A 13,080-nucleotide genomic window follows, 5' to 3' on the forward strand; every position below is an offset into this window, starting at 1 on the left:
TCATATATGGCCAAATTTTAGTCTCTAATTTCACAAATGTTGGTTAAAAAAAAAAAAAAAAAACTATAAATTATAGCCAAAAACACATTTTGATAGACTTAAATGCCCTAAAAATTAACTCTGAATTACAATATGCCTGAATTCTTTACATATTAGAGTCCATTTTTAATCTAACTCACCTAATACACATATAGAAGGACTAGCGACTTCTCATCGCAGAAAACTGACTTGGACTATCGAAAGGTGGACTTCACCAGGAAAGTCTCAACACCATGAAAATATTTTATAACACTAAACAACATCAGTCAGCGTCTAAAATACTTCGTTCATGGAGGATGAAAAAATTAGGTTAGTAATCCCCCAACATGAAACGGGCACGTACTTTGACCAAATTTAGGGTATACATTCGGTCATAGGAATTGAATGGAGCTCTTTGGCTTACTTTCACTAGTGATTTCTTTTCATGTAGAAATTGTTAATGGATTTTCTTAATTTTCTTTTCCACCCCTGAATCAACTTCATGAAATTTAATTTCTGACAATCACTAGAATTCAGTTGTTCTGTATGTGGTATTGACGAGTTAGATCAAACGGAGCTTTACTTTTTCGCTAAGAGCACATAAAAGATTTTTCTGATTTGAAGTGCCCTTTTATTAATGGCAGAAATAAATTAATAGGTTGATATAGTCGCATACAACAAATGATTTTGGCAGTGAATCTAGAATTATTTATAAGCTTATGAAATTTCCATTCTTTTATTACCTAGTAGGGTTTTTTTTTTTTTTTTTTATTTTTTTTTTAGGGTATTTGAGTCTATTCACTTGTGTTTTCGGCTATGTTCGAATTTTGTTTTTATAAACAATGGAATTTATGAAATTGAGCTTAAATTTTGGTCATATATGATAAAAACTTGCCTCGTGGCCAGCCACCTCCTATAAATACCTCCATTACCTTTGGTAAGCTTTTGATACCCATACAAACCCCAAACACATTACTGACTTAGGCATCAGAGATCCATTGGCCAACCCCTCTCCTCATGGGTGTGTGAAGCTTAATCTTTGATCAAATGTGTTGATTATTTTATAATTACATTTTCGTTAAGACTGAAGATGACAGAAATTTGATACTATACAATCAAATCTATGAAATGTTATCAGGGCCTCCAGCACATTAAGACTCAATCGACAAAACAAGAAGAGAAAAGTATGAATCAAAACAACAATTGAACACTTATTATTATATGATTATTTGTTGAATATAAATAGCGAAACACGTACGTATATGATATGTGTTCAGTTATCCTTATTCCACTCAATGCATTCAGAAAATGACTCCCCGTCCCATGTCGTCCTGCATGCGCCCTCAGGAAGTATACTCCACTGAACCTTACTGTCAAGATTTTTGTCTCTTTTATCTCTATACACGTCGAACCACTTCAATTGACCCCGCCAAGAAAAACTGCAGTAGTATAGTGTCGTGCCCCAGATGTTAGGTTTAAAACTGAATTCAAAGGAGCCATGAGGGGCGAGCACTTTCACACCAATATCATGATTTTTGGATTTGCAGTGAACGGTAAGCGACAAATCTCCGTTGGCTTGCAACTCATTTTTAACTCTAATGTATCTTCTTTTCCGTGCATCGCACAGGGTTAGTGTGAACAAAAGGAACACCGTTAATAGCACTGCCTTTCTGATGAACAAAGCCATGCTATTGCTTTTTTTTGGTTGAAGAAAATTTGTTTCGGTGGAAGTTGAAGCACTAAGAATGCATCATATATATACTCGGCCGGTTCAATATGCTATCACATTTGGTGGGGCCTGATTTGCAGGATTATGGAATTTTCAGGAATATGTGGAAAATTATTTACTTTAAAGATTTTATTAAATTTGTGTAAATTATAGTAGATTGTATTTAGGACTCTTGCATAATCTAGAAGATCATAGGCTTTCATACAACACACGTATGAATAAAAAATTAATAATTAGATACTGTGTAAACAATAAGTATGTGATATGTGATGAGAAAAACTTCTTTCTAATGACAAGTAATAAAATAAAGCATTTCACTATAATGAATAAATTATACATAACTTAATCGAAATTTTCGTCATGAAAGCAGCACAAGTTTTATTGAAGTAAACTAATACCATAACGAAAGAAATTAAATAATAAAGAATGCATAGGCTTATGGATATTCCCTGCAAATTGTCTACAAACACTAGATATTTCCTGAAAATATCGAGGAAATTGACTGATTTCCAGAAATATCACGGATATGGGGTGAGGTCTAAACTTCACCTTCCCTTTCCATATAGTTCCCTGAATTTTTGGATATTTCCATAGAAATATCGAGTATATTCAAGATACTTCAAACACTGATTAAATTTAGACCACGATAGTGGAAAGTTTTAATTATTCAATACTTACATTTTAATTTCTAAAAATATATAATAACATGTAAAAATAAAATAAAATTTGAAAAATGCTGAGGTGACTATTCATCAAATCCCCTTAATCAAATCTTGACAATGGCACAAATGTTTTATTGTTTTTATTGTTATTATTGCGATTTAAGTTAAATTAATCATTATTGTTTTGTTTATTATTTTATTTATTTGGTGGTTACACACCCAAATTAAAGTTTTTATTTATTATATTATTTATTTGGGGGTTTTACTATGATTTACCTTTTGTTTTAAATATTTGACCGTTCAAAGATGAATGAGGTTAATGATGGTTAAGGTAAGTTATGCCTATATAAAAGAGAGATGAGGCGCACTGAGGTATAAATTGGAAGGGATGGAACTATGGAGGTACATGCATTCTCCAATACATTCACTCTACCAATGTCTCTTAACCATTATATTAAGATTGGGAGACAAATTGTTTAACACATTTTGTATGGTATATTTTATGCTATATTTCAATTATCTAACTGTTTATCTTTTAATACTCTGCTAACCCATCAACCTATATTCAGTGTGGTTAAACATCATTGGATTAACAAACCGACATAAATTAGGTTGGCTATACATCACTGGAGTCGTAGAATTAGCTTAGTCTGTGAGTTTCTCCAGTTTGGTTAAACACTTACTTATCTTTTGACTGGTTATCTTTTCCAAGTCTTAGCTAGTCTTTGATTCTTTCGCCGAACGAGGTCACTTCATCAGTTGTCTCAACGAAATGGAGTATTTTATGATTGGTTACTTACAAGTATCATTTAGAGTTCAGCATTTAGATGGCCAAACATCATTCACCATAAAGACGCTCAGTTCCTTTGAGCATCGTTGTCTCTATAGTTGAAGTGGTCAAACCTGGTGCAAAAGATTGAACTTCATAGCATAAAGTATAACCTTGTCTTCAGGTTTTAGAAGCCATGGCCAAGATTGTTCATTTCACGGCCGAAGTCGATTAGCGTAAAAGTCAGCAGCGTGTTTCATCATCACACCACCCATCCATCTTATTCGCTCATTGAGCTCGGTAGAGAATTAGCACGCTCGCTTCAGCAATCATCTACAAAAGAACATAATTAGCTAGTAGATTACTTAGATTATGTTTATATAAATTGTTTAACTAATTTTTAGTTTTCATTAAGGCAAGTCAAATTTAACTTCGAGCTTGGTAAAAAAATGAGTTGTGTCGAACTAACCATAAGCTCCATCCAATTTTCAGTAGGACTACTTTTTTTTTTTTTTCATTTATTTAAACACCATTCCTTATATGAAAGGGAATGAAGAACTCAAATTTAAAGGTGTAGTGGAGATAGAAATGGCTGAACTCATATAAGAATTATGGTTAAAATTAAAGAGGACTTTTTTTGTATTGTTTGTCATTGGCAGTAATTTAATTGGTAGTTTGAGCCATACATGGCCTAGGGCCTTGGAAATTCTAGTTTCTTTTCTTTCTTTCCTAGTAATTTGAAACTTTTTTTCTTCTGAACAAACGATAGTATCTACATTAAAGGGGTGGGGGAATAAACTAAGTCTCACATTGAGTTAACCATAATAATGTAGTTCAAATTCGCATTTGGCGATAATCGAATTTAAGATCTCTCATTTACAAGTGAAGAAGAATAATACTAAACCGTCGTACTAAGTGATAATTTGAAACATTTTTTAGACCAAAACAACAAAACACTACAAGAGAAAATGGCATAGAAAAATAACGAAACATGAAATTAACCACTTTACATTCAATTCTTTAAATACAAATATACATATCACTAATCACATTTTGAGATCCACAAATCAAACAATTTAAAGCATATAAATTATTAAGACGTGCAAGGTTATTACTTATTTATAGGTATATCGACTAAATCACCATAATATCTTATATACGTTGAGAACAAATAACTAATATATTTGACCATGACCAAATTCATGAGGCTTTGGTCAACGTTTTGAACGTCACTGATGAACCCAACAACACCGTGCCCGAATCAACGGTAAATGTGTCGTATCGAAGGAAAAACTCCACCAACATTAACCTAGACATGAGTACCACTAGATCTTTGCCCGCGCATTGCTTGTTCTCAGCCGTTGGATGATCATCCGCCTGACGACCGTTGGACCAGTAAACATACTTCAACAGCTTCTCACCCTCCCCAACAAACCTATTGCCCACAAACTCCTCCGGATTCTCAAAAACCTTTGGATCCTTCCCCACAAAATTCTGATTTCCAAAAATCATCTCTCCTTTCTTGATCTCAAATGTCGCATCATGGCTATGTACCACGATGTCCTCCTTGGCCTTCCCGTACTGGTACGGAACTGGAGGTTCAATCCTCAAGGCCTCAAAAACCACGGATTTGGTCAAAGTCATCTTATCCAACGCGGAGAAAGTAATCGTACCTTCACTTTCTTTAACAATGGTCCGGATTTCATTTCGAAGCTTGCGGTGCAAATTCCCTCCTCCTGATGCAACCCACTTGATCAAAGCGGGAAACAAAAGCTTCATGCCACCAAATGCATTGAAGCCAGCCAAAAACAAAAGATTGTGACAAGTTTCTTCTCTTGAAATTCCGAAATTACCCTCGGCCAGGTCCAAAGCCGAACCCGCGGACTCGTAAACCGCATCGTAAAGCTTCTGATAAGCGGGCTTGACGAGAAAGGCAGGGTAGGAAAACGTGTGTAGTAAGAAATCTTCAGCAAACATTAGAAACTTGGGTAACCCAAATGTGATCTGAGGGGCAAGTTGGGGAAAGAGCCAAAGTGTGACCAAGCTAGGCCCCTTGGATCCTAACGTTGTCTTTGACGGGCTTTGACCACATAACAGCTCGAACACGAAATTAAATGACATGTCGTCGCTCAAACTGTTGAAGTCTGCCTTGCCATCTTTGGAGATTTGTTCTTCCAATTTGGGAAAGAGGTCGGAGAGAGAGCTTTGGAAAAGGGGTATAAATTGGTTATGTTTAGAAGCGAGTAGGGATGCGAAGTAGCGCTTAAGAGTGGCGTGGTTCGGCTCGGAGGGGTCTAAATAAGCACACATACGGTAGCCACCGGTGTAGGCAGTGGAGGGCATGTAAGTGCCATCCAAAACGTCGCGTTTTGCGACTTTGGTGGTGTCAAAGAGAATGGAGAAGCTTTCGGCGTCAAGAAGAGCTATGACTTTAGGGTTTGGGGCAATGAGAGCTCCGGGTGGCATGTTGGTACGAAAGACTGTGGATTGGTATTTTTCCATTCTGATTTTGAAGAAGTTGTCTCGGCCTTGGTTGTAGAAGTAGTCGTAGCGGTCTTTGATGGCTCCGAACAATGGCATGCCATAGTCGCCAGGGATCGGCTTCAATGGAGGGTTGCTTGGTGATGAAGAAGAAGAGGAAGAAGAAGAAGACATGATTGGTGAGATTTTGATTTGGAGTTTGGAATTGGGTTTTAGAGGTAAAGTGGTGGGATAAGTTGTACAAGGTATTAAAACAATGTGCTTGGTTTTGCAACTTAGTTTCAATTATTTGTATGTAGTAGGTTATAATGTTATCTGAGTTAGGATTTATATATGGAGGGGTCACTACTAAAATGAAAATTGAAGAAATGGTCTATAAAAGTTGCAACAGAGACTAGAACGTTTTAGACTCAGAGTTTGGTCCATAATGGCAATGGAAAGTTAAAACTTGAAGGAGATGATGAAAACAAACGTGGATGAATTAATGAAATTGGAAGGAAGGTGATGGTATATAGTATTAGTATTTTTGTGTCTCTGTTTATCTAATGCGTTGGTAATATATATATATATATATATATATATATATGTATGTGTGTGTGTGTGTGTGTGTGTGTGTGTGTTTATCTAATGCGTTGGTAATATATATATATATATATATATATATATATGTGTGTGTGTGTGTGTGTGTTGGGGCAAATACGTGGCACCACATCTTTTACATAAATTTTGACACATTTTTTATAAGGTGCCCACTTTGTAATGTATTCTATTAATCCGAATCGTCTATCTTATTAAACATTATTCACAGCTTATCCTTATAAGAAATTAGACAAATTCAAAACCATTAAGACATTCATTTGTAGGGAAGAAAACAGACCAATACGATCCTTAAACTTTAATCTAACGGTCATATGGTTTCAGATTTAGGTGATTTTTGTTAGACATGATATTTGAGAGAAGACATAAAGGTAGACGGTTTGGATTGTTAAAATATATTACAAAGTGGCACAAAAACGTGTATAAGAAAGTGGTGTCACAGATCCATTGCAATATATATATGTGTGTGTGTGTGTGTTTATCCGAGTTGGGATTTACATATGAAGGGGTCACTGCTAAAATGAAAATTGCAGAAATGGTCTATAAAAGTTGCAACGGAGACTAGAACGTTTTAGACTCAGAGTTTGGTCCATAAAAGCAATTGAAAGTTAAAACTTGAAGGAGATTATGAAAACAAACGTGGATGAATTAATAAAATAGGAAGGAAGGTGATGGTATATAGTATTAGTATTTTTGTGTCTCTGTTTATCTAACGTGTTGGTAACACACACACACACACACACACATATATATATATATATATATATATATATATATATATATATTGGGGCAAATATGTGGCACCATATCTTTTACAAAATTTTTGACACATGTTTTTATAAGGTGCATACTTTGTAATGTATTTTAGTGATCCGAACCGTCTGTCTTTTTAAACATCATTCTTAGCTTATCTTTACAAGAAATTAGATAAATTCAAAATTATTAAAACATTCATTTGTAGGGAATAAAATAGACGAATACGATCCTTAAACCTTAATCCAACGATCATATGGTTTCAGATTTGGATGATTTTTGTTAAACATGATCTTTGAGAGAAAACATAAAGGTAGACGGTTCGGATCGTTAAAATATATTATAGAGTGACACAAAAACGTGTATAAGAAAGTAGTGTCACATATCCGTGGCAATATATATATATATATATTTTATATATTTATATATTATACTAGTATTTTGGGATAATGACTCTTTTCAGAATAAAAGTCTCGCATAAGAATTTTGGTAAGGCCAAAACAACGCAAAATTGGAATTATGCGATTTTGTCCCAGTTCAAGATTGTGAGGACATAACGGAACAGATGAAACATGTTTGGTTAAATTGATTAAAAGAACCTCGTGAGGCAGCGGACACACGAATGGTCTCAATTCTCACGTAACTTTTCTTGTCCAAACCATAAAGAGATTTTTCAGTATGACCGGTACATAGAATGATATATCACGTGTTATTATACAAATGATGAGATATGTGTGTTAAAAAATTAATAACTTAAAAAATAAAATTTCTTACCGTTTCTATAAAAACACATTGTGTATCATCCGTGTTCTCATCACAATGAAAATTTTCTCCAAACCATGGCGCTGAAAAGTTTCTTCTATTCCATGCATGATGATTCTGAATATTAACACAATAATTTGGTTACACATTTTCAATTTGAGTTAATTTTTTGTGCATGATTACATTGGAAGCAATAACACAATAATTGGGTTGCTTGAAAGTATTTTATTTTTTCTTCTCAAACAATAGTTAAATTAGATATTAAATTGGGGAGCTAATATGGTTCGAATTCATGCCATAGTACAAAAACAATACTCCTCTCTATACTGTGATAAAAGACCACTTGCGTTGCTTGAATGTATACTAGGGACATGTTATATAACTTATTGTTTTTTGTCATGTAAGCTAAAATTGTGTATATGGTTTGAATATAAATTGTAATTGTAATATGGCAGTATGTGCCATTTAGGTTGAAATTAAAAGTTATTGAGGGACCGTTTACAGCTTCTCCTCGTCGTCACTTTCAATCCCCTCATTGGCTAGGTAGCTGCTAGGGCTCATCATTTCATGTCTTAGGTATATAAAACATTTTACTTGTTTCTGCGTTTATGCATGTGTTTAGTACTGCTCTTTGTTACGTAGGGAAAAGAGATCATATCCGGATTTATTTTGTAGAGATTCCCACATGAGGGAAAGGGATCTTCTTTGGATTCATTTTATAGAGATCCTAAAGATTCTTATAATCTAGTCGTTTATCGTATATCGTACAATCAATTTTTGTCAGATATTATTTGTGTTTAATTTTAAATAAAAAAATATCAAATAATTTCTAACTGTACGATACACGATGAATAATTAAGAATCACCACAAAGTGGATCTGTATGGGATCCAATTCTTTATATAGGGTCAAATACAAAGAGACATATGAAGAAGAGCATTACCGTAGCTAGATGCGTGAACAACTTGATCACATCGACCCTGGTGTCCTTGAAGAAATTTCCTCATCTGGTTAACTTCATTTATATATGTCCTTGCTGTAATAAATATTTCGTTGATTCTACGTAAATTATATATATTATATATAGGTCAAATCAATACAGATTTGAAAAGAGTTGCCAGCGCCATGCGAGAAAATTTCCTGCCTCTGCTCTACGGTCTACCATCATGCTCGGTTGGACTTGGCTATAATTTAACAGATAAACATTGAATGACTTGGATTATTATGTGAAATTTTTTAAACATTAAATGATTTAGATGATTATGTAGATTATAATTAATAAGGAAAATACTAATTTAAATTAAATAGAAATATCTAACACAATCAAAATGAAAAGAAAAAAAATCAAAATTTGAACAGACAGAAAAAAATGTAAAACCCACAGCAGCGAAGAACACCCAATTAAGAAAGGTGAGGAGACAGATCGATGTTCTCGCGTCTTCACTACTCGTGATAGTCTGATTTAATTGATACAAAATTTTGATGTACACACTACAACGAATCAAGCTATCAGTCTCTTAAATCTTCTCAAAACAAAACCCTAAAATCTAAATCTTCAATCTTGACTCCTGGATGTCACTTTTTTTAATACGGTGCAAAATGAACGGTTGATGAGTTTATGGCTGCATAAATCTCAAACATGCTTGGCTCAATAAGGTTTTGCTATGGAGGTGGCAAAGTGATTTAGTTGCTAAGTTAGAACTAGGGTGATTAAACTAAAAAAAAAACCCTAAATTATTCTCAAAGCAAAACTCTTTATGCCTGGTATCATGTTTTTTTTGTAATTACGGTTCTTTGTTTGAAGGAAAGAAAGACTTTTCATCTAGAAGTTGCAAACCTGTTCGGCAAAGTTGATGTGAGATCAATAGATGGAAATGGAATTTTCATTTTTTCTGGATATATATATATATATCTCAAACATGCTTGGCTCAATAAGGTTTTGCTATGGAGGTGGCAAAGTGATTTAGTTGCTAAGTTAGAACTAGGGTGATTAAACTAAAAAAAAAACCCTAAATTATTCTCAAAGCAAAGCAAACCTGTTCGGCAAAGTTGATGTGAGATCAATAGATGGAAATGGAATTTTCATTTTTTCTGGATATATATATATATATATATATATATATATATATATAATAGCGGGCGTGTTAATTTGTTGTGAATTGTATAATGTACAATGGAAGTCTTTGATTAATTTACAATGGAAAAGTAGGTTATGTACTCGTTGATTTAACGAGTAGAGCCACGATTATCCACTCCTTCAGCCTCCCTCTAGCCACAAATTTGGCTTCTACACCAAGAGTGGGTTTCGAACTCGAGACCTCCCGTTTTTAGTTTTAAAGAAGTCTCGTAATCTGTCATTTACCACTGAACCACCAACTCGTGGTTGTTCATTCTTATTAGGATACTATTATTATTTGGCTTAAGGAGGGTCACTCCTTTTAAAAGATATATAAATAATTAGAACCCATACGATTAGAAATTTATAATTATTAAAATTATTGACAATCCTAACTCGATTTTAAAATCTCCAATGCGTTTTAAAATCTCAAATCGAAACCCTAATTTGATTTCAAAATCCTTAACTTTATCATTCCAAAATAAACATGAAAATATTCAGGGTCAGGAAGAAATTTCTTACCTTTTGGGCTTGTACGACGAGAGAGGGAGTCAGATGCGAGAGAGGAAACCCTTATTTTTTACCTTTTAGGCTTGGAGGTATGGTGTGGTCTATGGTGCGGTGTCGATGGAGGAGAAATAGAGAGAGAGAGAGAGAGGGAATCGATGTAGAGAAAGAAATGGAGTCGTGGGAGGATTATGAGTTTGAGAGTTTTTTTTCCTGAGCATAGAGAGAGTTTTAGTTTGTTCAAACGATTGAGATTTAATTTCAATCAAGGTTCTAAAAAAGGTAGGCGCTAGTCAGTTGACGATCTTTGTTCTAGCGCTTAGGTGGATTTAAGTAAATTTATTTTAGTATCATAAAAATAAGCGTCTATTTACACTTAAAAAATAATTGTACTTGTCGGAAAAAAGAAGAAGAAGATGAAATTCATTAAAGCTAATAATCTCAGTAATTAACAAATTTCAAACATAAGAATGGATTTCACAACTAAATTAATTTAGGAAATTCCTTTCAATAGGTTACACACGTTAACCACTTTAACTTAATTAGTTAGTTAAAAAAAACTTGAAACCACCTAGTATGCCGCCTAGACCGCCTAGCAACCGCTTAGTCTATCCCCAATTAATTTTAGTCACCTTTTTCAAAATCTCCACAAACATTGATTTCAATCATATCCAATGGCTACAAATATTTCAAATATATAAAAATAACTAAATTAAAATATTAAAAAAGGTCGGTTGGTATTACTGAATAAATGTGGAGTGGCAAATCTAACTTGATACCGAATTTTGTGGGACTTTTGGCGATTCGGGGTTCAGGTTCACGTTTCAATATTATCTGATACGAGATTGGGTTTGTTCGGTTCGAGTTCAGGTAACAGGGAAATTTTCTAGCCCTACCTGATCATATTTAAAAGTTTTAACCCTTTCTTGCTTGATGAAAATCAACAAAAAAAATATAAGCCTTAATCTTTTTGGTTGGATATAAGCTTTATACTATTAAAAGGATTTACACGATGAGCTTGATTTTAATTTAAATAAGTAAAATTTAAACAAAACTCTTTCATCATCCAAATTTTTTTTTAATCAAATCATCCAATATCTTTGACTATATTGATACATTGAGGCAAACGAGCCAATTATTAAGAAATTAAGCCTAATTAAAAAAGGTGGATGTAAATAGTAATTTGACAATCAAGCGATTTCCTAGTGGTTGAGTTGTCAACTATAATTTTAAAAGATTCATGTGATGTGAATCAAGATTAACGAAAACTTGATGGACGTATGTAATGGAAATTTGCCAATTGAAAATTGGTACTCCCACCAAATGCAAATGGAAATGTGATATAATTATGTATGGTTTCGATAGCTACACCATAAATCATTCCATTTGACTCGTTCTGATTGTGTATCCAAGATCTAGGGGCACGCGATTCTATATGTATTTCCATGAATTAAAGAAAAAAAAAAAAAAAAACTTTGAATGCGGTCCTATCTATGAATATTCTTTGACCGAAATCTTGTTGGTTTTCAATTTTTGATCGAATTCCTTGAAATTAATGTGATAATTTATTTATACGTATGTTACTATATTTTTTAAATTAAAAATTAAAAATTGAAATTTATAGTTGTTTATATTAATAAGAATTTAAATAAAAAACCGTAATTTGTGGGATTAAAAATATTAAAATATAAATATACTTATTGTGTGTGTGTGTGTATAAACATGGGTACATAATACATTCATCAAAATTAACCAAAAATTTATTATACGAAAACATGGGTACATTATTCAAAATCATAAAAAATAAAATAAAAAAGAAAAGAAAAGGCTTAATAACATTATTAAATTTCTTCGATTAAACTTGACATAGATATATTCTCAAATAAAATAAAAAAGAATGTACCCATATAAGTTTAAAAATGGATTAGAAAAAAATTGAAAAGATTTTATGACACATCCCAATCCGGAATGTCCACTAGGACTCTGAATCAAGCTTTACTGGCCGACACCTAGAAGGTGATGAAGCCATAAAGTGTGATAATGTGTAAACTATGAATAAATTTAAACCTAGAAGTGCCTAAATACATGAGTGCGCGGTGAGTGGGTGTAGACCCATACACACGTGATACAGACCATAAGTAGAGTACAATAAGGTAAGATAACGATTATACCATCACAAGAAGCCACCTGTATTGGGAAGTGCCATGAATCCTCATCGATACGGAAACTTTACTACTAGAACCTGGAGGGGTGCAAAATAGAAAATGTGAGTGGGCGAAAACAAAGCTTTTCAAAAACCATTTACTTATCAAAAGTAATAACCCCTCGCCATAAACATGTATAATTTCCCAGAAAATAGAATACATATCTCGGAATAGTAACATCCATATGTATGCCATGCTCAATAACTCAACATAATGAAATAAGTGAACCAGGTGAAGTAAATCCATGAAAAATAATATGTCAGACGGATCCACCTATTGTGGCCAAAAAACAAGGTTTTAATAAAGATCTTCTAAACATTATAACCTCTCGCTGTAACACCTATATCATTTCCCAAAACATCATACTACGTATAAGTATGAAATCAATTGTATACTATCAATAAATCCAAAAGTATACTGTGATACAACATCTCATCAGCAATATAAATAATCAGATACTTAATAATCCATGCTAGCACGTAA

The 13,080-nt window shown here is 33.4% G+C and overlaps 1 protein-coding gene across 1 annotated transcript; it reads right to left on the reverse strand.

Annotated features, from left to right (window-relative positions):
* Positions 1-4,184: 4,184 nt before the first annotated feature.
* On the reverse strand, positions 4,185-5,939 carry LOC137727336 (allene oxide synthase 1, chloroplastic-like). Its single transcript, XM_068466203.1, has one exon. The coding sequence runs from the start codon at positions 5,831-5,833 to the stop codon at positions 4,379-4,381; it is 1,455 nt and encodes a 484-aa protein (XP_068322304.1). The 5' UTR covers positions 5,834-5,939; the 3' UTR covers positions 4,185-4,378.
* Between the last annotated feature and the right edge of the window lie 7,141 nt (positions 5,940-13,080).

Source organism: Pyrus communis, chromosome 3, assembly GCF_963583255.1.
Source record: "Pyrus communis chromosome 3, drPyrComm1.1, whole genome shotgun sequence".
Taxonomy (NCBI): Eukaryota; Viridiplantae; Streptophyta; class Magnoliopsida; order Rosales; family Rosaceae; genus Pyrus; species Pyrus communis.

Bases quoted from the DNA above. Each gene is read 5' to 3' on its own strand.
- LOC137727336 (XM_068466203.1), bottom strand. From the start codon at position 5,833: ATGTCTTCTTCTTCTTCCTCTTCTTCTTCATCACCAAGCAACCCTCCA.